The sequence below is a fragment of the Solanum verrucosum genome, unplaced genomic scaffold (assembly GCF_900185275.1).
Source record: "Solanum verrucosum unplaced genomic scaffold, falcon-dt-bn FXZP01000746.1, whole genome shotgun sequence".
In the NCBI taxonomy this organism is placed as follows: Eukaryota; Viridiplantae; Streptophyta; class Magnoliopsida; order Solanales; family Solanaceae; genus Solanum; species Solanum verrucosum.
This window is the reverse complement of record NW_026020790.1, coordinates 247,791-273,490: the sequence shown is the minus strand read 5'-3', so window position 1 is coordinate 273,490 and position 25,700 is coordinate 247,791. Positions and strand designations below refer to the sequence as shown.

At 35.1% G+C, this 25,700-nt stretch overlaps 2 protein-coding genes across 2 annotated transcripts in view; one reads left to right on the top strand and one right to left on the bottom strand.

Moving 5' to 3' along the window:
• Positions 1–25,700, bottom strand: part of LOC125813113 (mitochondrial outer membrane protein porin of 36 kDa) — a 244,050-nt gene that overhangs the window by 41,913 nt on the left and 176,437 nt on the right. The gene's annotated exons all lie outside the window — the stretch shown is intronic.
• Positions 842–18,725, top strand: LOC125813104 (transcription initiation factor TFIID subunit 4b-like). The gene is made up of 15 exons (XM_049492588.1): positions 842–913; positions 1,028–1,133; positions 3,243–3,832; positions 3,915–4,010; positions 4,097–4,181; positions 4,277–5,043; positions 7,978–8,108; positions 8,220–8,307; positions 8,428–8,563; positions 8,694–8,749; positions 8,832–8,888; positions 8,987–9,127; positions 9,308–9,373; positions 9,498–9,762; positions 18,307–18,725. Exons 1-15 carry the CDS (start codon positions 875–877, stop codon positions 18,486–18,488), a joined length of 2,805 nt encoding a protein of 934 aa, XP_049348545.1. The 5' UTR covers positions 842–874; the 3' UTR covers positions 18,489–18,725.

Here is a 25,700-nt window from a genome sequence, read left to right as displayed (position 1 = left end):
TAGCTCATAAACAAGAAAATCCGGTAAAATCAATTACTTCTCTAACAAGAGATCGTCAAACACATATGAGTTGCATTCTAATTTCCAAGTGATGCTTTCAAAAGTCGGAAATCTTGAATAGATGAAGGAATTAGGTGTTTACTAATTGTCAACTGTTAATAATGACTGAAATCTCTCTATAATGACCACTAAAGAAATTTTAAATTGTTTCTTTTCGTGCTAGGCAACTGAGGAAGCTCAACATCTAAAAAAGTTGATACAAGACTATATTGCTTCTTTCATCAAAGTAGGAGATAAGGTTTGGTGCTTCTAAATTTCCAAAGTTCAAGTACAATTGTTTTCTATAATGTGTTTGTGCCCTCTAGTATTGATACTTAGCTGTAATTTTATGATAATTTGTTTGTGTCCATCAAGTGTTTATTTAGCATAAGTACCAACACTAGTTGATCCTATTGATGACAAAATTGATTTTCTTGCAAGATTAATTTGTGTCCATCTAGTGTTGACACTTAACTTTAATTTAGAAATAATACATTTGTTAAGCATAAGTACCAACACTAGTTGATCCTATTGATGACAAAATTGATTTTCTTGCAAGATCGATTTTGTGTCCATTTAGTGTTGATACTAAGCTTTAATTTAGGAATAATGTGTTTCTTAAGCATAAGTACCAACACTAGTTGATCCTATTGATGACAAAATTGATTTTCTTGCCAGATCAATTTGTATCCATCTAGTGTTGACACTTAGCTTTAATTTAGAAATAATATATTTGTTAAGCATAAGTACTAACACTAGTTGATCCTATTGATGACGAAATTGATTTTCTTGCAAGATCGATTTGTGTCCATTTAGTGTTGATACTAAAGCTTCAATGGATCCGTCTATCATGAAGCTCCTTGAAGAAGACGAGGTTGGTACTTTTTTTTTTTTTTTTTGCGAATTACCCCTTTTCATTTACTGGGTCACAGATATGTATGTTTATGGTAAAATGGTTGATTTATGTGAATTTTGGATATAAATATAGGATGAAACAATGCATTCGGGGGCAGATGTGGAGGCATTCACTGCTGCCCTAAACAGGGATATCGGTGGAGATAATTCACAATCTCAGCCTTCGGATTCCGATAGCGGTAATATATTACCACTATTTAGTAATTGAATTTTTTCAATTTCATTATAGATTGTAATTCAACTAAGTTTATTGCCAACTGCAAAGATTAGGCAAAAGTCTGGTCATTAGATGTATATTGGTTCTTGAGTGAGTAGTGTTTTTTGGTAAAGATTGTGATATGTTGGCATTACTAACATGGGAAAATAAGTAGTAGGGAGACTGCTAGGGTGTGTAATTGCTAATGGAAGGGTAGAAGTAGGGGAAGTTGTAATTGTTGTCAAGAATTTGGTGGGGAGAAAGTGTGGGTACTTTATGGCACCTCTGGAAGTTTTGTAGCGGAGAGAAGCTAAAATATCGCAAAGTTGTTGAGTGTGCACTGTGCATGGGATGGTTTGGAACCATCATACAATTTGGAGTGATTAGACTAAGTAACAAAGAAGTATAACAGAAAAGCAGTGTAGAACAAGGATATCAGTTGTTCTTATCCTATTTCTGAGAAAGCTTTGGATGAAGGTCTAAGTATTAGATGTCAACTATTTAATTTAGGAGCTTTAGCATTTTTACGTCAAAATAAATTATTTAAGTAGTATCGGAATTTAGTTGACACGGGGCTTATTCATCTAACTGAATTATTGCTATTTCATTTCTATTGTCCATATGATTATTGCTTTTGATTATTGTTATTTTTCTGTTATTACGAGTACATCTGTTCCTATTGTGCATTTCCTAAAACACACTTTAAATTCACTTGGTGCTTGAAGCCAGCATACCTTGGTGCCTTCTAGCTTTTCACCTTTGAACACTGAATTATACTAATAGAGTTCCCCTACTCAAGAAAGCAGTATTTACGATGCAACTTTTTTTTTTTAAATAGGTAACTTTGTATTATATCACAAAACAGTACAACCATTATATACAGATGTCTCCTTTTCCACTGGTTTCCGTCTATATTGGGTCTAAAACATCAATTACTGATACAGTGTCATTGGAGTATACTTGATTACTCCAAAAACATAACAATAAAGTGTAGTTTAACTTGACTTTCTGGACATCATTCTCTATGCTCTCAAAACACCTAGAATTCCTTTCTTTTCAAATAGCCCACCATATACTAGCAGTGATAATTCTCCATCTGTTTCTGTCCTTTGCATTCACCCCTGCTGCCTCCCAACTCTTCAAAGCCTCTGATACCTTTCTGGGCATGGTCTAGGAGATGCCTTTGAGATTCAAAAAAATCCTCCATAGTTGTTGGGTATACTTGCAGTGTAGGAACAAATGATTCACCGTCTCTAATGCCTCCCCACAAAGGAAACAGCTATATTGCAAAGGTCAATGCTCCTTTTTTCTTCTTTTAATGTAGGTCAAACCCATTTCAGTATTAACAGTGACTCTTTTATAACTTTACCTTCATAAAAAAAAACATTGATACTCTTTTATAATAATGTTTCCGGATCCCTCTATTACATTTTTCCTCTGTTGCTTTAGTATCACCCTCCTATTATCTCATTCTTCGATTTCTTATTAGCACATATTATTTCTTTTGCTTTCGGCTGTTGTATTATTTGCTATTGATACTGTTTTGTTCTTCATTACGGTAGTTCCTTTTCAAACTTGCTTTAAACTGCTTTATTTGAGCCGAAGATCTTTCAAGAAACAACTTCTTTACCTCCACAAGTTGGGGATGTGTACCCGTCGCCCTCCTCAGACCCCACTTATGGACAGACTATGTATGTTGTTGTTGTAATGTATGTCAAACCTCCTCAAGCAGGAGTCAAACAATGGTTTTTCCTGCTTTGTCCTCTTGATGACTCGAACCCTTTACACTCATTGTTGTAGGTGAAGGGCCCTTTTGGCTAAGCTCTCCTTCCCTTGCCTTAAACAAAGAGAAAAATTGTTTTTCCAGTTTGCAAATTCATCTGTGTTTCATATATCAGCAGAGTAAACATTTCAGAGTTGCATGAGAATATCTAAGCTGAAAGAGTGTTGATGTGAAGACGATTTGTGATTGTGATCGGAACTTTGTCTTAGAAAGCTACTGTATCTTCATCACTTGCTTACTTTGTCTTCTTTCAGTATCTGTTTCTCCTTCCTTGGAAACAATCTTATCTTTTGCATAATTTACAAACAGTACCATTGTCTCAAGGAAGCAGTTATACCTCAAATCAGTTTGCCCCATGGCAAACTGCTAACCATGACGAAAATGCCAGTCGTTGTAGCCTTCAAGATTCAGAGACCATGCAGCCAAAGGAGGAAAATTTGTCTGATATGCAGTTGAAGAGACTTGATACAGATTCTCAGAATCAGCAGCAAAAAAATGATTCATCACAGGAGATCAATTCCCTTCCTTTGCAGCATATATCCCAGGACAGTTATCAAACCACAGAGGTTGAACAGGACACACTTCATTCTTCTAGAGCAGTGAATATGCAGAATCCTGAAAAGAATACGCAAAATCCAGAATCTCCACATCTAAATTTACAGGGAGCAAATAATCTACAATCCATGCAGTCTTTGACAACAGGAACTAGTGGTCTGCCACGTGTGGCAACAATGGCAGGTAATCAGTCAGAATCTGCAACTGGGTCGAGCAGCCAAGCAACAATGAATATAGCTAAACAGGGAAAACAAGTTCCTTTTGCCATGCTTTTCCCTCACATACAACCCCAACTTGATAAGGACAGGGCAGCGCAACTCCAGACACTTTACGTTAAACTCAAAGTAATGTTATAGCTGACTTTTTTGTGCTCATTTTGCCTTTTCTGTTATGTTAGTTTTGTCAACAATTGGAATGTGTATACAGAAAAATGAAATTTCCAAGGAAAGTTTTGTAAGGAACATGAGAAGTATAATTGGTGACCAGATGCTCAAAATGGCTGTATATAAATTTCAATCTCAGGTAGATGAAGCAGCACTTTCAATTGTTACATCAATAGTGAAATTCTCAATCATTGTGTATTAACTCTATATCAAAGTTTAATTCAGGCATCGAAAAACTCACAGTCTGTTCCCGGTCAATTTCCTCAGTCTCAGGCTTCACAGCAGCAACATTCGCTTATGCCAGCCGATGGTACCTTTGTTCGCTGAATCTCTTTGGTTTGTTCTAATCAGGTTCGAGCTTATTTCTGACCTTCTCTACTGGTGCTCCTATTCGAATTTGGACAGATTCTAGCAATATGACAATTGAGAGTAAAGCTCAAAAGTTGCATGAGGTGGAAAACCAAGCCGATCTGCGTGGAGTCCAAGGAAGCCAGATGCCTTCTTCTAGTTTGACTGCTATAAAACAAGAAAGGGATCACACACCATTTCCAATTCAGGGACTTAACAGACAACTGCAACAACATTTACACTTCTCGCAGGTATCTTTTCCCACATTTGCAAATGCAGGGAACAATTACAGTGCATATTCTGCATCTAATGTCAACTCTTCAACAACACAACCTCTTAAACAGCAATCTGATGATGCACAAATGAGACAAATTTCAGTTCAACAGAACAGAAATGCAACTCAGTTTGGAGTGCCAACACAAGCCATGGGAATAATGAGTGCCCCTAAGTTTGAAAAGCAAAACACTTTTGGCGAAGCCAAAAGATTACCTGGTGGAGGTCTTAATATTTCAAGTACTTCAAGAATCCAGCAGACCTCAGTTCAGTGGCAACCCTCTGCCAATAAAGAGCAGAAAAGTATTCTTTCATCACCAATGACCAATCCAAAGCCTGAACCAATTGATCATTTCCATGACCAGCTACAAAGATCCCAGTTATCGCCCTTCTCCTCTGTTCAAGTGGATCAAGGAAATTCCACTTCGGAAAGTTCAAGGGATGAATCTATTGAACAGACCTCCAGAATTGGTTTATCATCAACGACTAGCATGAAACCTTCAAATTCAGCCTCGTCTTCCATGCCATCTCATATGGACACTAGCACATTGGTAATTTTCTTGGTTTGCAACTTTGCATCCTGGCTTGATTTATTGACTTCTCAAGTGAGGATATATTATAGATTGTAGAAGTATAAGAACATGTTTTTTATACATGCATGCATACATACATATATGTATGTATGTGTATACATAGATATATTTCTAGACATTCATTTTTTTTTTTAAAAAATTCTCTGTGTCACTATTTTTTTGGCTGACTTTTCCTTCTCTGCTTTATGAATTTACTGTTTCATTATTGAACTATAACTAATGAAACTCCTCTAGAAAAGAAATTTGAAAAGCTTGTCTATGTGAGAACTCTCTATATTTTATAGAATAACTGCTCATGTCACTACCCAAGATTATGAATGTACTGTCCACTTTGGCCCTACAGACCTCAGGGATTTGTCCCTTGGACTACACCATCAAGGACAGGAAACGAGAAAAATGGAGAGGGTAGAGCTCAACTTTTTGCTTTTGAATTGATTTTAGGGAGTGATAGGAAGGAGCAGGGGAGAGAGAGGGAGGAATAAGGTTATGAACAAGTGATAAAGTTTATATCTGTCCAAAAGTGAGCAGAAAATGAGAGAAGGTGACCTCTTTTAACAAGAATCCCGTAGTGCCAAAAAAAACTACAATCTTACTAACAGTTGAAATACTTCATTAAGGGCTGGCATCAAGTAACAACAATCCATTTTTCTCCCTCATTATTAATCCAAAATCTTTTAAAATCCCCCTTTCCTCTCTCCTTCTTTCTTCCACATGGTCTTCCTTCCTTTCTCATTCTTTCTTTCAATCCAAAACATTTGTAAAAAGACAAATCTCTATCACTGTCAAACAATTGTCGACTTGATTATTCTTTTGCTAAATTTGGTTTTCAATCCTGCATTCATTTTCTCCAACTTAGAGCCTGTTTGGATTGGCCTACGTTAGGTGCTTTTAAGTCAAAATAGCTTTTAAGCAGTTTTTGTAGTGTTTGGGTAAAACAAAAAAGTGCTTTTAAGCCAAAAACAAAAATAAGCCAAAATCCATTAGTTAGAAATCCTAACTTATGACTTTTGGCTTATAAGCCCATCCAAGCAGGCTCCTAATCCACTTTATCCTTATTATTATTATTTTATTTTTTATTTTTTTTGATAACCGAGAAATCCGTCTGAGACCCGCCCTTTGGACCAATCACAACCTTCTAAACTCGGTGGATAATGGGCCTGCCCCTCTACCCTTTATCCTTATTATTTTGGGTAACGTAAATAATTCTATTTCTGTTTTTATAACTTTTAAGAGCCGTGTTACCACCGTAACGGCTTGGTCTTACATTTGTCCATCAACACGATATCATGGCCCTCATTCCTTCCTTCAACAATGGACAGAAACTTTCTATTTTTTTTTATCCATAATGGAACTAAAAACAAAAACATTACTTTGAAAAACTGTTCAAATCTCAACTTGTAGTAAGTATTTTATTTGTCATCTCAAATTGATGGAGGAAATAGCTTTGAAGAGAGCTGCAATATGGTAGTACAGGTTGATGTCATTAAATCCATTTAAACATATTTCAGAATTTGTAATGTGTATTCTTCAAGTCAACAAGGAGGAAAACAATCGTTTTTATGCTATTACATGTAACAAAGATAAATACATTTCATCTATTTTTATCTTTAGGATAATGGAGCATCTGGAACTCTACGGTAGAAATCCAACCTGTATTGTTAGTTGTTCTTCTATTGGAATATTTTCTCTTTTTCTGGTTATTGAAAGAAAATCAATGGCATTTAAACAGAAATATAGGACTGTTTAAAGTAGAAAGTACAGATTTTTTTCCCACAAAGCCCTCACTGCAGAGGGTCAAAGTGAACGTAGAAAGTTTTTGGCAACATGAGATCTGTTTCTGGCAACACTTTGTAGTCATCATATATCTTATTTCTCACTTACAATATTTTTTGATTGCACGTCTCTTGAGCTTGCTAAAATATTTATGTTTTGTCTTGCATTCAGTGTTTTAAAAAACGTTTTTGGGGCGAGTTTCGGGGTGGGGGTACCAAAAACGCTCCGGGGCGCAAATTGAAGGCATAGATCCATAGGGTGTAAGTCCTAAAATTTGGGGCATAAGCCCCAAGCGTAAAAACATAAAATCAGGCGTAAAGCCGCCCCAAGTGTTATTTTTGTTTAAAACCATTTTTGCTTAAAATCATATTTTTTATTTTTTATTATTGATGTAATGATACTTATATTATATGCTATCATGTTTTATCATGTTGTAGTGATTTTTGTTAAAATGGATAAATAAACTCTCATAGAAAATGACATTATTGTAAATAGTTTTTTAGATAATTGTGTCTGAAATTGATAGGATACAACTTTCATAGCACTATGTTTCTGAGGCAACACTATTCATTTTTTGTTATTACTTTTACACTTTTTAGCCGTTTCTTCTTTAAAATATATAAACAATAATCCGTGCAAATATTAATTGAGGGTGGAAGGACTAGTAAATGTGAAGATGGATGATAATTTCATTTTAAAGATTATTTTGGCTATTATCATTTTTTGTGGTGTTAGTTGTTACTTTTCTCAAATAGAAACTATAATACTTTTTTCTATAGTATTGGTTATTAATACATTTCTTAAATAATAATTATCATATTTTTCCCTATATTATTGGCTATTTATTATAACTATTTGTAAAATAAAGTTTTACTTTTGCTTATTTTCTTAGTAATAAAGTTATAAAATTGAATATACATGAGATATACGCCCTATAGATCCATGGGACTTACGCCCGTGTTTCGGGGCTTATGTCTCGCCCCATCCTGCATAAAACACCTCGCCTCGCGCTCCCACCTTTTATAACACTGCTTGCATTATATCTTATTTGTTTGAAGTTGTGGATTAGATGCATGCTTCTCACTGTCACTTTTCTTCTTTCACTTTTTGTTACTTCAGTTAAGTTCTCGGACACTTTCTGTGACATCTCCACTTGGGCCAGGAAACAATGGAAAGACTCCTGTGAAAAAGCCTTCCATTGGACAGAAGAAGCCCCTTGATGCGCTAGGTTCCTCACCTCCACCTTCGGGGTATACTAATTCTGAGCACCTTTACTATGATGATTTGCTGGTATAGTGCTCAATATTTTGTGTGTTGTATTGATTCCACTTTGTATTGTTTTATCCCTTTACATTTCACAGAAAGAAGCAAAAGGTGTCGGGAGGTTTTTTAGATCAGAGCATTGAACAACTTAATGATGTTACTGCTGTTAGTGGAGTTAATCTAAGGGTAATACCTCCTTCGATGCCCAACAGTGGAATGTATCTTATGCTCATCACTAGTTGTTTAAAGCATTTAATCTGAAGTATTTTCAAGTAGTTTGATATTATTTTGTAATTCATAAAACAGGAAGAGGAAGAGCAACTATTTTCTGGGCCCAAGGAGGACAGTCGAGTTTCTGAAGCATCTCGTCGAGTTGTGCAAGAAGAAGAGGAAAGGCTGATTTTGCAGAAAATTCCACTTCAGAAGAAATTGACAGAAATCAGTTAAATCCCTCTTTTAGATCTTCCCTTTTTTTTGATGTGCAACTTGTTATTATACAATTACATGATAGAGTAAGTCATCTTCCTAACTAAATTGCAATGTTTTCTTGCTTACCTAATTCTGTCTGACAGTGGCAAAATGTGGTTTAAAGAATATGAGCAATGATGTGGAACGATGCTTGTCGTTGGTGAGATATGATCTTTTTCTGTTTGTTTTACTTTTTTTTGGGAAATTCTTGCGCCACTGAACTTTGAACTTTCAACTTCCAGTGTGTGGAGGAAAGAATGCGTGGACTCATAAGTAGTCTCATCAGACTGTCAAAACAGGTTAACATTCTGCTTGGTTAAATTTTTTCTAAAATATGCTATGTGATAAGCTTATAGGATTCTCATATGAACCTGAGATAGAGGTCTGCTTTCTGTAGAGAGTTGACATTGAGAAGTCAAGACACAGAACAATTGTCACCTCAGATGTTCGTGAAGAAATCATGTCAATCAATCGAAAAGCCCGGGAAGAATGGGAAAAGAAACAGGCTGATGTGGAAAAACTCCAAAAGGCAAATGAAGTGAGTTATCCTTCTTTCCACTTTGAGCGTTCTTTAACTAAGTTTCTACTGGTCAATGTTAATATGGAAAATTATGTTATCTGTTCCAAAAAAATGACAATATGGAAAACGTGCAACTTAAAAGTTACCTTACTCAAAAAAGAAGAAGAAAACAGTGTAACTTAATGACTTGGATATCAGCCCGAAGGTAGTATTGGAGTTGACGGTGATAAGGAGAAGGATGAGGGTCGCGGGAAATCAATAAAGGTACATACTCTCCCTTGCTCACACTTCTGTTTTTCTGGATAGTTTTAAGATCCATAGAGAAGTGTCAAATGTAATTTCTTTCATAACTAACTTTGATCCTTCCCAACTGTTTGTATCTTTGCAGGTAAACAAGGACGAAGATGATAAGATGCGAACTACAGCTGCAAATGTTGCTGCTCGAGCTGCTGTTGGAGGGGATGACATGTTGTCAAAGTGGCAATTAATGGCTGAGCAGGCAAGACAAAAGCGTGAAGGGGGAGGTGATGTGGCTTCTGGTTCACAGCCTGGTAAAGATGTGACTAGTAAGAATTTATCAGCTCCCACAAGGAGCTCAAGGGACCCCCAAGAAGCTGAGAAAAGGATCCAGTCATCTGCAATAGCCACACCTGGTATGTATGATACTGATCCGTTATTGGACCTAGTTTCGAGATTCATATGACTAGCGTTCTAAATATGAATGTTGTTTCTCATATTCATGGTGTTTAGAGTAGTTATGACTTTGGTTAACATGATTGATATGATCCTGAATCACACATTGTTTGAAATCATATTTTAGCTTTTCTTTTGCATAAACTACCATATGAGGCATATTCAGAGATTTGAAAATATAGAAAAGTTATAATTTGAAATATTTTCCTTTCCAAAATGTTTAAGAAAATTCTGTTGTTAGATGGGGTATCCAATTCCATTCACAAGGTTAAATGGAATTGCATTGTATCTCTATATTTTTGGTGTAAAGAGATAGGATTAGAGGATTCAGATCAACTTTTTGATCAACTTTTAGATTTCTTAGGATCCTTGTAAGTATTATGCTTTTTGTTCTTTTCTGATTTTTTAAAAGGTCCCCAGCATATCCTTAATGCTGAAGAATACAATGTTTACCAATTCTCAAAAAAATAACACCAAGTATTACTAGACTTACTAGATGATCAAAACCTTATAAGCCCAACAAAGCGTTGAAGCAAATTGATAAAATAAGAAGGAACATTCTTTTGGAGGGTATGGATATATGGTAGCACTCAACAAAAATATTATCTGGTCAGTTGGACCAAAGTAATTAAGCCTAGACAGTCTGTGGGTGCTTAGGACCAAGGGATCTGCCTGTCCATAATAAATCTTCGCTCATGTAACGGTCCTGGAGGTATTGCAATGAGGAAGACTCTTTCTGAAGATATATTATTAAAACTAAACATGGGGAGCAAGACTTCTGGCACACTAAAGTATACTCTTATTGTTGCCCCCCTGAAAATACATAAGCAGACTTTGGGAAGATTTTTCCAAGTATGCCTATTTTAGAGTATGGCTGGGGAATAGTACTTTACAGGAAAAACTCCTAAGACAATACCAGTTAAATGTGCTGTCCTGAGCCACAGTCAGCCAATGCAGGGAAGAGAACTCTTGGAATTTGCACTGCAGAAGGAATTTTTCAAGACTCGGTGGTGGATTAGCTGGGAGTTCTTCTTGATAGATTGCAAGGGTTCTCAATTGACACTTCTAAAAAGGACAGATTAGTTTGGAGTTTCAGCCAGGTTGGTGCATATTTTCTTAAATCTTGTTAAAAGAAGATCTGCTCTTACAGCAACAGCCAGGTTGGTGCATATTTTCTTAAATCTTGTTAAAAGATCTGCTCCAACAGCAATATTCCTGAAGTGTGGCCCCAGTGACTTTGTCTAGAAAGTATTCCAACAAGATAGCCTGTTTTAGTTGGTTAGCAATCCGAGATGCTTGCTTAGCTCATGATAACCCTGCAAAAAGGATAATAATTCTATGCAGCAGGTGGGTGCAGATGGCTTCCCTTTCATTACATCCAAACAAAATGCTCCCAGGCACCTGTCCCGAGGTAACTCTCTCCCCTACTTCCTAGGGGGGGAGGGTCTCTCTTTCCGGTACTCTCTCGCCGGAACCTTCATTTCCATTCCTTCCCTTTCATTACCTTTCTTAACTATTACCTTACGTGATAGTTTTCTGAGATTCAGATCCTTCTTTTAAACTTTGCAATGGGTGACAATAGGATTTATTTCAATGCGGGTTTTAAGTCTTTCGACATCACTAAATGGAGCACTGGCAGCTCTGTGTAGTTCGAATGGGTTGAGAGGAGTAGAAAGATGATGAGGAGATCTTCCATGAGCGGGCAAAACCATGGAATGGATCTGCTTCACTCTGAGAGAAGCTTCCAGCGATCAGAAGAAAACAATCAGAAGATGGAAAACTGCAGAAAGAGAGGCGGAGCATTTCTGTACTAGGAAACATAATGAACACGGAAGATTTATAAGTATCATTTCCATCAATAATGGGGGTAGGTCCATACTGGTCATCCCAGAATTAGCCTTGAATGCGGGATGGCATGATATAGCATTTAAAATTGAAAGGTTCATTAAATGCTCTAAAAGAATGGAAGTGCCAGGACCTCCTAGAATAACCAAAGCCAACTACGCTTATGCAAAACAGCAAAAGCAGTTAAGGATAGTAAATGGCTATCAGAGACTATAAAGGAGGCAGAGATTACGAACAATGCTAGTACTATTGAAGTCCTCACACATCCTGAAGACCAAGAGAATGGGCTTCTAGAAAGATGCCTAGTAGGTCATCTGGAAGGACATATGAAGGAAAAGCCAACTTTGCCTGAAATAAGAAGATGGTCATCAACACTCTGGAAAAAGGCATTTGGAGTTAACATCTATGAAATGTATGGAGGTATGTTTCTGTTCGAGTTCCCTAACATAAACATGGCAGAACAAACCCTCCAAGGGCAGTGGAACTGGAAGAATCACAGATTCAATCTAGAATGGTGGAATCCGATGGTGGGTTGTCTCCCCAATAATACTCTGAAGATGGAAACATGGATCAGAATTTTTGGAATCCCCCTTCATCTTTGGTCGGAAAGAGTATTTCAAGTAATCGGAAACTTATGCAGAGGTTGGGTGGCCACAGAGGAGGAAACAAAACTAAGAAATCATATGAAGTGGGCAAGAATTCTAGTTGCAAATGATGGAAGAAACATTCCCAAAGAAGTTTCAATCTCCAGAAATGGAGTAATATTCCACTTTCCGATATGGGTTGAGTGCCAAGTCAGAGTAGAGTTACAACCGAAATCTTTGCAAATTGAAAATAGAGTCACCGGAGAAGATAGAGCACATAAATACCCAGTACATGCCTTTACACAGCAGTCTGAAGGTGGTAAAGGTTGTGGTAAAGTCATTAGTAAAGCCTGTGGAAAAGTACAATCCCATCAGTTTAGGGATTTAGCATCAGAGGAACAAGTGGATACAACTGTAAAAGGAAGAGAGGGGGGGGCACACGTGGGGCACACATCTCATTTAATTGAGGGAGCAGCTTTGGGCCATCAGCAGCTCAATAGAAAGAGGAAACTTTACAAGAATGGGCCTGACTTTTCAAGTCAAGTCATTTTTAATAACATAACTTGTAAAAGCCCAATACCACTTAACAGTGGTAATTTTCCAGAACTCCCAGAGCTGCAATACAATCAAGAAACAGAAAAAACAGCCATGCAGAACATGAATCAAATTTCCCATGTGGAGGAGGAGATGGTAAACATGGCCGGGGAATCAATTATCGAATCTCAACGCCAATTAATAGAGGTAGATGATAACGAACTAAGGGGGGAGATTTCAGAAAAGGAGGATAATGGTTCGATCACTCTCATGAAGGACTGGGAGATTGAGGAACCAGAACCGCTGCAAATTCAACAACAAGAAGAAAAAAGGAATAAGGAGAGGGAGACTTCAAACTGGGTACAACAAAACTTGATCAAACTGGGTAAAGTTTTGGGTGTTGATTTCCAGGGCCATGAAGAGGAGGCCTTGGAGTTATTACTTCAAGTAGACAGTTCAAGACAAGCCAGAAGAATGGAAGTAGAGGCTGTATCTGTATGCAAGAAAACAAGATGCAGAGGTTCTCAAGAGTTAAAAAGTCTAGTAAGCTTTGATGTGAAATTTAAAAACAGTGGAAACAGGGGTATGGGGAGAAACTTGCTCATTAGTGATAGATGAAGTTTAAATTGGTTTCATGGAATGTAAGGGGACTGAATAATAAGGATAAGAGAAGATTAGTCAAAAGTGTTATGGGGGGATGGAATGCAGACATCATTTGTTTGCAAGAAACTAAGTTAGAGGGGGGTGTGATAGAGGAGGTTAGGCAAATTTGGGGAGGGAGATGGGTTAAATATGCGTGTTTGGAAGCTAGTGGGACTAGAGGGGGAATTCTAATGCTGTGGGACAGTAGTGTGGAAGGGGGATATTTTGGAGACTGGCATCTACACTATAACTTGCAAATTTGAAGCTCAACTTCAAAACTTCACTTGTCACATTACAGGGGTTTATGCCCCCAACTGTTATGTAGAAAGAAGGCTTGTTTGGGAGGAAATAGGGGCGATAAGGGGTTTAATAGAAGGGCCTTGGGCAGTCTGTGGAGATTTCAATGTGGTGAGGTTCATCTCAGAGAAGAGAAACTGTTTGAGAAGAACAAAAAACATGAGAGAATTTTCAGATTTCATAGAAGATCTGAAGTTGCTTGACATTCAACTAGAGGATGGCCAGTATACTTGGTTCAAAAGAGACAATCAAGACATTGCATCCAGAATTGATAGGATTCTGATATCAAAAGAATGGGATGAAAACTTCAACAACATCAAACAAATAGCTTTACAAAGGCTCGGATCAGATCACACTCCTATTGCATTGCTGGGAGTGTGGAACCAAAACAAAAATTATTTCAAGTTTGAAAACTGGTGGTTAGACACAGAAGGGTTCACAAACAGAATCAAAGAATGGTGGGACACTTTCAGCTTCTCTGGGAGACCGGATTTCATACTTGCTTCAAAACTTAAGGCATTAAAAGAAAAGCTTAATGTTTGGAGCAGGAGTGATCAAGCAAACCTGGGAGCTAAAAGGATGAACTTACTCAAAGAGCTGGCTATTTTTGACGAAGTTAGTAAGGGTAGAGCACTAACAGAGGATGAGGTAACAAGGAAGAATTACTCAAATATGAAGAAATTTCATGGAGACAAAAATCAAGATCACTATGGTTAAAAGAGGGGGACAAGAAAACTAATTTCTTCCACAAAATGGCCAATGCACACAAGAGGTACAACATTGATGAACTAGTAATCCAAGGAGAACTAACCCAAGATCCTGCAAGAATTGAAGGAGAGATAGTAGACTTCTACAAGAAGCTATATACTGGGACTACTAACTGGAGACATGCCTATACTGATGCTAATTGCCCCGGGTTAACAGAGGAGGAAAAGGAGAATCTGCAAAGGAACTTTGAGGAGAGTGAAGTCCTAAAATGTCTGAAAATGTGTGCAATTGATAAAGCACCTGGGCCTGATGGATTCACCATGGGTTTTTTCTTAAAATGTTGGGAGGTGGTGAATGAGGACATCATGAAAGCTTTCCAAAACTTCTATGAGCAGGAAGTGTTTGAAAGAAGTTTGAATGCAACATTTATTACTCTTATCCCAAAGAAGAAGGGTGCTAAGGAATTGAGAGATTTCAGACCCATCAGCTTAATAGGCAGCATCTACAAGCTTTTTGCTAAAGTTTTGACAGAGAGAATGAAAGGGGTAATGGCTAAACTTGTGGATTCCCGACAAATGGCTTTTATCCAAGGAAGACAAATCATGGATGCAATGTTGATAGCTAATGAGGCAGTGGATTCCAGACAAAAGCAAAATAAACCAAAAGCAAAAGAAACCAGGAATACTTTGTAAGCTAGACATGGAGAATGCCTATGACCATGTTAATTGGGAATATCTTTTGACCACAATGGGGAGATTGGGATTTGGGATGAAGTGGATCCAATGGATCAGACAAAGACACCACTGTGAGATTCTCAGTACTTATGAATGATCCCCTGTTGGTTTCTTTAGTGCAGAGAGGGGACTAAGGCAGGGAGACCCTTTGTCTCCTTTCCTTTTCCTATTTGCTATGGAAGGGCTGAACAATATGATCAAATCAACTAAAGTGAGGGGATGGCTCAGAGGTTTTGAGGTCAGCAGACCTGAAGTTGATAATGTGGAAATTACCCATCTACAATATGCAGATAACACATTGATATTATGTGATGCTGATGAAGGCCAACTAAAGATGTTGAGGGTGATCCTAGTGTTGTTTGAGGGGTTCTCTGGTCTGCACATTAATTGGAGGAAAAGCCATCTCTATCCAATTAATGAAGTACACAACATGGAAGCTTTAAATGCTGTTCTAGGAGGGGAAATTGGAGCACTGCCTACATCATATCTTGGGATGCCTTTGGGAGCCAAATCTCAGTCATATGAAATCTGGAACAATGTGGTTGAGAAATGTGAAATGAAGTTAGCTAGATGGAAATCACAATATCTCTCAAGGGGTGGCAGGTTGACCTTGATTAATTCTGTTCTTGATCCACTACCAACCTATATGATGTCAGTATTCCCATTTCCCAAAAGTGTAATCACTAGGTTGGATAAAATCAGAAGAAATTTTTTTTGGCAAGGAAACAGTGAGAGGAAAGGCTACAACTTGGTTAAATGGGATGCTGTGATAGTGGGAAAGAAGCGTGGAGGTCTCAGAATAAGGAATTAGATGAATCAAAGCAAAACCCTTATGATGAAATGGTTGTGGAAGTTCAATAATGAAGAGCAGTCCTACTGGAAGGAAGTCATTAAAGCAAAATATGAAGAGGAAGATAACTGGATAACCAAAGAAGTGACTACATCATATGGGTTAGTGTATGGAGATCCATTAGATCTATGTGGTCTGAGTTTAAGGCTAACACAAAGATCAAAGTGAGGAATGGAGAGAAAACAGAATTTTGGAAAGATGCTTGGCATGAGGCAGGTAGGCTAGAGGTCTTGTATCCTGATATATATTCTCTAGTATCTCACCAACAGAAGACCATAGTAGATCACTGGACTCCTCAAGGGTGGAACTTCATCTTTAGAAGACAATTAAATGATTGGGAGATTCAAAGGGTAACAGATTTTTTCAACACCATTGGGCAATTTAATGGACTGGAAGGAGGTCAAGACATTTTGTGGTGGAAAGGCAATCGAAAGGGAAACTTTAAGGTGGGTTGTGCATACAACTGGTTGAACCACACCAATCAGCCTCAAAGTCACTGGCCATGGAGAGGAATCTGGAAGTCAAAAATTCCACTCAAAGTAGCATGTTTTGTCTGGTTGTTAGCCAATGAGGCTGTATTGACTCAAGACAACTTAAAGAGAAGGGGAATACAATTATGTTCTAGATGTTTCTTTTGTGGGGAAAATGCTGAGACAGTTAACCATCTCTTTCTACACTGCAAGATCACAAGCCAACTATGGAGGTTATTCCTGAATCTTAAGGGTATGTCATGGACCATGCCTTCCAAAATCACAGAAGCAATCCAGAGTTGGGAGGAAGCAGGAAAGCAATCCAAGAATAGAGACAGATGGAGAATTGTCCCAGCTAGTATATGGTGGGCAATATGGAAGGAAAGGAACTCTAGAGCTTTTGATAGTGTTGAGAATAGTATGCAAAAAGTCATACTAAATTGTCTTATGCTACTATGTTTTTGGTGTAATCAATTATACTCAAATGATACTATCTCCATAATTGATGTACTTGACTCAATTTAGTAAAAGATAGTAGGATTTGAAGTACATGTTGTAAATACTGACCAGTACAGTTTTAGTACTGACTTTTGAGGAATAGACAAAGTTACCAATTTCAAAAAAAATTCTATGCAGCAGGTGCTACATCTGGCTACTAGAATCAGAAAGCATCAACCATCTATTCCTCCATTTTCAAGCTGCCTGAGACATCGGAGTATATTTTTTAAAAGCTTTTCGTGATGAGCTGGGTAATGACCTATACCATTAAAGAAACATATATCAGCTGGCAGTGGCGGCGGAGCCAGGAATTTCACGAAGGGTGTCCATCAGTTTATGTGGATTGGGACAGCTGGGGTAGATGAAAAAATGGTACCATCATGCCATTTTTGGAGTTGGATAGAAAGAAGCCTTAGATATGTTTTGAGGGTGTCATTACCCATCTATACAAAGTTAATGCTAGATGCCTAATGATTCCTGTTTACTGGTGTAAACTAGAAGATGTGAATAGTCTAGAGAAATTTATGGATTTTGTTAGCTCCTTGAATTACTACTGGTAACCAAAGGTTAATTGTACAGGAACTACCTTTTCTCCTCAGCTGATGTAATATTGGCATCCTTTTGATGCATTTTCAATGAAATTTTCTCATTTTACTTGATCCAAGAAAAAAACACCACCACCAAACATCCTTACTAGAATGAACTCAGCAACTAAATGGAAGAGGGAGGGTCAGGGTTGGTTGAAAATACTAGAATGAGATGTATTTAGATCAGCCAAGAGTATCCTAGCATTGAACGTGATAAATTTCCTTCCAAACAATCTTGTGGCAAGCTCTGAGTTTGGCGTCTTAGATGTTTCCAACGTTCCCTCCCGAGCCGGCGATGTAGCCAGAAGCAGATCCATGATTTGAATTTTATGGGCTTGGAATTCTAGAACACCAATCTCAAGTACTAATGACCAGGTTTGAAATTTGATACTTGTACATATTAAACGGATTTCTTAACACATATAAAGCGTCTAGGTCAAAGCTATTGGGTTCGGCTGACTTAGCACCTGGATGTAGCTTAGGTGGTAGAGTGCCCACTTAGCACCAAGAGTTAAACAACACCGCGCATATCCACTTTTAACCCCTAGTTATTGGGATTGAGGCACAATATTAGTTTTTTTATGTAAGGATTGAAGTGTTTATGATCCAGGAATGTGTGATATTACCGTTCCTTTGTTGATTTCAGGACATTCGGTTGATATTTCTTCTTGTTTAGTGTGGTTACTCAGGTTTAGCCTGTGCAATAACCATTTAGCTACTGTAACCTTTGAGCATTTGTCCTCTCTTTTCTGTAGGTGCTGTGCGAAGAGCCGGAAGAACTCAAGGGATAATAACACAAACTAGGATTGCTCGCAGTATTACTGTAAAAGATGTGATCGCCGTCCTAGAAAGAGAACCTCAAATGTCTAAGTCTACACTGATATACCGCTTGTATGAGAAAGCTCGGTCCAATGCTTCATCAGCTGAATCATCCTGATTTCCAGAAGCAGCATAAATCTTGAACTATAGCCCTCTTTTTTTCCTTTTGATAAGAATTTGTAAATCTTGTTTATGATCTGTGTGACTTAAACTATTTACCCCAGTTTCATGTTTGCTGAGATTACTAGATAACTTGTGCCCTTTTCAATCTGGATGATTGCATGTAAAAGTTAATTAGTTGGATTAGAGTAGGTAAAAACTATCAAGATGTAAGAGTATCTTTGTTAACTTATTGTAGAACAATTGTATTCCCTTTTTATCCCCCAAAAAGTTCACTTCAATACAAGTTGAATGATGTAAAGGGGGAACAACAAGAGACACTTATCACCAACCATTTATTTTATGGTTCTTCATGACTAAACTACTTCATTTTAATTTTAATAAAGAAAGAAGGAACAAGAAAATAATTCATTCGTTCTTACTTTTGTCTTTTATATAATCTTATAAATAATAAAACAATAGGACTTTGGTCCCACTTTAATTATTAAAGTCTTAATCTCAACACAAATAAAACTGAGTTTATTTGTGTGATTGACTTGTTTATAGTAAGTAATGTGCTATACTTGTTAAATTGTTATTGTCATGAGAACAAATAGACTCATACCTTCCTTTTTTGAAGTAAATTTAAAGAAAAGAACAGAATGACATGACAATAATTCTTAACACCACCACCAACGTAGTATCAATGTTGTCCCACAACCACAAGTGAAGTCTGTAATTCTTACGGTTAATGCTAAAACTCCTTACCATATTGATTTTCCTATTAATGAAAAATATATTTTTTTTAAAAAATGGGAGAGCTTCTGCCTAAGGAGATGAGCTGTTTCTAGATACTATAATTTAATTTTAATAGTGCCCCATCAATAAATAAATTATCTACCACTTTTGTCTTTGTATGATACACATTTCAATCAATATAATAGTAAAGTTGCATATACCAAAACTTTACGGGACCGCAAGCCTCAAATGCCAAAAAACCAAAAAGGAAGTTTTGGGCAGAATTTAGGTGCATATCTAAGAAAAACAAATATATTAGTCTAAGAAGAATAAATACATTCTTTAACGTAGCACAAAAGCAAAGTCCTCATTAAGACCCCCTAAACAAAACCAAACATAAAATTACATCCATAATATGAAGAAACTTGAATAATTTCACCCATTAGAACTTAAAAGAAAAAACTGTTTTCGTGAAATATATAAACAATAGATCACGAGTTCAAATCATGAAAATATTTATGTATATTTATATGCTAATATAGAAAAATTAAAGCTTGTACTGCCTTGCAAGTAAGTCAAGCATGAAATGACGGCATAATTGGCTGTCTTTAAAGTCGCAATAAGGAATAATATCCACAGTCCCCACATTTTAGACACACGTCTTCATATTTTTGGATGGTCATAATTTTTAATCGTTCTCGTATCAATTTATTTATTTGATTTTGATTTGAAATAAACTTTTATAAAAATATAACAAAATTAAAATTTTATTAATAGTTTAAATATATCTAGTACTTCCTCCGTGTCTATTTACTAGTAAAATTTTAATTTCACACACTTATTAAGAGAATAATGATTAGTATAGTGAACTTACCATTTTACCTCTATTAATTGATAAAGGGAAAAATTAGCAAATTAGTCACAATTTCTGACATAATTATTAAAAACATCTACATTTTAAAAAATAAAAAAAGATACACCTCATTACCCACTTACCCCTCTTTCGGTTTAACCTCAAATTGCTCCTTTCTCTCTCTTCACTTTTTCACCATTGTTATCTCCTTTCGTGTTCAAGAAAATCAACTCTTCCAATTTCCTACACTTTGTTCAAGAAATCTCACAATTAATTCAAAAAAAATGTCAACCATTGATAAAGGTAAATTCGAAGTCAACAAGTATTTTGTGAGATTTCTTATGATTTTGTTTTCATAATCATCAAGTATTTTGTATTTCAATTTTTTTGTATTTAAACAGTATTGTTTGATTTTTTTGTGAGGTTTCCATATTCACCAAGTATTTTATGAGATTTCCCTCTTTTATGTATTTCAGATTTTTCGTCTTTTAAACTCTATTATTCGATTTTTTTATAATTTTGTTTTCATATTTGAGATTTAATAGATTGTAGTAATTTACATTAACATTCATACATCATATATTGTTTGATTTTTTTATACACTCATAATTAATAATTTCTAATTTTGCTTATAGGATTACTAATATATGCACAAGTGAATACGGATTTGAATTTGGATTTGATGAAAAAAAATCAGAAAAAGGAACATAGCATACGAAGAAGAAGAAAGAGAGAGTGAGAGAAGAAAGTTGAATTTTATTCATACCAGGATTGTATTCATATTAATTTTTACTTGTCAATTGTTTTTCTTTTACTCATGATTTGTATTTTTATTAAAAACATTGTATTTCTTTTTTTGTTTGTATTCATTCAAATAGCTTTGTCAAATCATATATTTATATAAAAGATAACCCTAGGCACGCCTACTTGGCGCCACCACAAGCTAAGATTTCCTTTTAAATTTATTTATTTCCAAAACTAACCTTCCCCTTTCATGAAAAGTTGTGACTTTTATGAAAAGTTGTGACTTTTATGAAGAGTTGAGACTTTTATGAAGAGTTGAGACTTTTATGAAAAATTGTGACTTTTATGATGGGTTGTGACCTTTCCGAAGGGTTGTAACTTTTATGAATGGTTGTGCCCTTTCCGAAGGGTTGCAACTTTTCCAAAGCGTTGTGACCTTTCCGATAAGGAACAATAAATATTTGTTCACACTATCCTTTGTTTTCTATAAATAGAGGGATTTCATCTCATTTTAAAACAACGAAAATTCTGAACTTTTTCTTCTTCTGCATAATTAAATATTTTGTATCAATACACTGCTGAATAGAATTGTTCTATCATGAGAGGATCTATTCCTTTAAACCCGGGGGTACTAGAGGATAATAATTTCCTTAAGCGGACACTATGCATTCAATGAGCTCGATTTTTTCCTTTCTGTTTCATTCTATTGTTACAGATTCTGGTATGTTTGTTTTATACTTTGTTGTTTATGTTTCTACGTGCAAAGTTATTGTTATAAGTATTTGTTAATACATATTAAATAACACACGTTAATTGTGTATTCACGCAAGTTTTCTCTATCGAATTGTAGTTTCAAATTGAACTTCATCACTCTAGTATGTTGATTTAAAAAAAACACTCAAATAAACTTAATAGTTTTATGTAATATTTTCCCTTTCAAGTATATATAATAAGTTGAATTATTGTCCTATATGATACATTCTTTTCATTTTAATAATTACTTATGATACATTTAAATGAGGAACTTTAAAATGATATATGTAAAGCAAACGGTATGATTGAACTTTCTACACGTTAGAATTAGAATATTTGTTCACTTTTTCATTCTTTTAAAATTTATTTATCCCTTCACCAACGATTATTTATTTATTAGAAAATTTAATATCTTCGGTTGCTCATTTGATTCCCGAAAAATATCAAATAGTAATACTTCTTGGAAGCAAAATGATAAATAATAAAATCAAATTAAAGATGATTGATTGAAGGATAAATGATAAGATGTTATAATTATTATTTTCTTTTATATTATTAATGTTCGTTACTACTTAATCTTGTATGTAAGATAACATAGTGTTTTAGTTTTAATGACTGATAGATTTTAAGTATTATTTTATAAATTTTGTGATATCAAATTCCCGCGCGAAGCTCGGGTAGTTTCACTAGTTGATTTATATTTCTTAAGCATAGACGTATTCTATTTTTTTCACAGTCAATTTATATATATTTTAAAAATTTTGTATCCTTCCTCAATAGATTGTATTATTTCCACTATGTATGCTATTTATTTTTTTTTCAGAATCTTGCATCTCTATTTCTTTCATAATCAATTTATATATTTTCTAGAATATTATATCCCTCCTCAACATATTGTATTATTTCCCCAAAATCTTGTATCCTTTCATAAATCATATTCATATGTAATGATTAGATTATATTGGGATACAATCAATAATAATTTTGTAATACAAATAAAAGAAAAATATATTTGGCAATCATGTAATACAATTTTGATCGTTGAGATACAAATTGTAGTTTTCACTATGAAAGTAAAATACCAATTTTAATTTAAATGGTAAAGTCGGCACATAAAATGTAAAAAATATTGGTATACAATTACGATGAAAATATAATAAAAAAGAAAGTTGATTTCTTTGAAATTGTAACTGATGAGAATTTTAAGTGATATGTTCATTTTTAAAAAATATTATCTCCCCTGATTTTCTCCTTTCTGTTATTAAATAATTGTATTCTTGCAATTCAAACAAATAAGAAAATACATAAATCAGATGCATAACAAACTAAACTATTGACATTTTAAATAAATATTAAAAGTATGGCTAATGAATCCTATTAAATGTCAAAATATTGACATTTTGAAAATTTTCTCAATTAAAATGTACATATTTTGAATTTTCAATTCAATCAATATTACACCTTTTGGGGGGAGGGTTGAAATCTTTAGTTGTATATTCTTTTCTCTTTTTTCTAACCTTACATAAATATTGTTATTATCCTTTTTTCTAATTCTATAAAATTATACGTAAAATAATATTTAAAATATAAAATAATAATATATAAACGTAAAATAAAATATTAAATTTATTATATAAAAATAAAAATAAAATTCTTAAATGAAATTTAACCAAACTTATGAGATATTTTAATTCATTAATAAGAGATATATTGGTAAATATGCATATACATATGAAAGAGATATTTTAGTCTTGATTATTTTTTTCTATTTCTGCTTTTTTCAAGAAGCAGAAATTTTTAGTTTCTTTCCGCAAAAAAACTGCTTCTGCTTCTATTTAATAACAATTTTGCTGATTTGTCAAATACATAATTTTTCAACAAAAACATTTTTTTTTTCTCAAAAAAAATTATTTTTGATCTCCCAACTGCAGTGTCAAATAGGCTTTGAGTATAACTCATTAATGGTGTTTCTTAACAACTTCTAAATTCTTGATTATCCATTAATCATTTTCCAACAAACTAGCGAGTCTTAACCTAGTTAGGTTGTATAAAGCACATTTCAACTTTAGGTTACAAGCATGAAGAATTAACCCTAACCTCAATCACTAGACTAGGATTATCAATCCCTTAATTAACGTAGACTTTCGTCAATCAAATCTAATAAACTCTAACCTAATTCCTTTTTTCAATGTGAATCAAGCACTATCAAAAATAGTGGAATTAGCTATGAACTTCGTCGCTAGTCCATCGTCATTTTACTCGTAGTTAATGACAATTTGTCGCTAATTTGTCACTAAGTAGGATTAGCGATAGATTTTTCTATTTAGCTACAAAAAATTTCCATCGCTAAATCCAGTTTTTAAGTAGTGAAGTTAATATATAGGGGATGTCATATGGTTGATCACTTTCTTTAAGTAGAAACATGTTATGACACATAGTGTTTCTATATAGGAAAAATGGACAAATATATCCTCGAATTATCAAAAATGGTATATATTTATATTCTTTGTTATACTATTAAGATACCATAATCCTTTGATTAGAATCATGTTATGATCAAAGCGAAAATGGGGGTTGCGGTAGTGCGGTGAAGTTCTGGTGTGGATATGGTCCGTGGAGTGTTGATTGTTTTTGGTTAGTGTAGAGAAAGGAAAAATGAGGTTTATTTGGGTGTAGATTTGTTGAGTTTTTATTTTGTGGTTATAATTATCTGGATTGATTTTCGGGTGGATTTTTCAATTGTGGAAAAAATTGAATTTTTTTGGATAGCTTGTTCAGATCATGACATGTGTCCGTCCGTTAGTGTGAATAGTAGCGGATCCAGGATTATCATTGAGTGGTGTCAATAGTTGTAGTAAAATATATAATTATGAGACTAGTAGGGCTAGAACACGACCTCAAAGAATTTTTACAACATCTGAACCACTATACTAAACTTTTAACTAGTGTCAAGAAGTGTCAATACTTGTATATATATTTATTAAATCAAAATTTGACTTCTATATACAATGTAATTTTCCGACGAAGGAGTGTCACTTGATTATCCAAGGGTGAGTACACCCCTGAGTGTGAAGGATACAAATGTTCCACTTTTTGGACGACAAAGACTCTAATGTCTCAATAATATAACGAAGGTAAACGTATTTCATTTTCAATAGTTAAATGGTATATTTATCCCTTTTTTCCCTTGTATATATGTGTTGAGATGCGTATTGTGGGTGCCCCTCTCATTGTAGGAATAAAAAAAACTCTCATTATATTACTCATACATGATAAACAAGACCATCAACAAAATTAAAGGCCGACAAACAACTTTTTTATAGGTGGAAGAGCCATTTTGTTTAAATACGTTTTTCTAGTTCTTCCATTGCATCTTTTTGCTATAACCAACCCTTTCAAGGGTACCGTTGAGCTAATTGAGAAGTATATTGTGAGATTTTTCTAAATTTGAGATTTCTTGAGGATGAATCCCGATGTTCACAGGGTCTAAGGTAGAAGAGGACCCTCAAAAAGATATGGAAAATTCTCAAGGCAATGCATGCTACTTAGGCTGAAGGATTTGAACTTGCTGCTTATCAACTCAAGGATGTAGCACACACCTGGTATGAGCAATGAGAAGAGAGTCGTGGTGAGGATGTGGATGCGAGCATATGAAATGAGTTTGGGGAGGCTTTCCTAGATCACTTCTTTCCCAGAGAGTTGAGAGAGGCTAAAATAGAAGAGTTTGTGAATCAGAAGCAAGTGGAGATGAAGCTGGTGAATGAGTATGGTCTCAAGTTTGTGCAACTGTCTCACTATGCTCTAGAGATGGTCTAGACATGATGTCCAAAATGAGGAGCTTCATCTTTGGGTTAGGCTCTTACTGGATCCATAAGTTGAGTTAAGTCCTATACTCCAGCAAAGTATATGGCGGTTCTGCAACGTGGATGAGATGTTGTATCATTACGAGACTCATAGTGATAGTTGTCGGTTTGTGAAATTCTCCAAGAAAGTAAAGTGTGTATATATTTCAGTATTTGCAATCATTTCATTATATATTGTAAAGCTTAAATGATTTCACTTCATGTTCATGCTTTACTTCAGTTGACACTTTCAGTCCTTCAGTTCAGTTTTTTGTTTTATTCAGTTTTATTACATACCGTA

Coding starts and splice junctions, on each gene's coding strand:
- LOC125813104 (XM_049492588.1), top strand. CDS start 875: ATGGATCCGTCTATCATGAAGCTCCTTGAAGAAGACGAG. Junction 4,011..4,096: donor TATATAAATTTCAATCTCAG/GTAGATGAAGCA, acceptor AGTTTAATTCAG/GCATCGAAAAACTCACAGTC. Junction 9,128..9,307: donor AACTCCAAAAGGCAAATGAA/GTGAGTTATCCT, acceptor CTTGGATATCAG/CCCGAAGGTAGTATTGGAGT.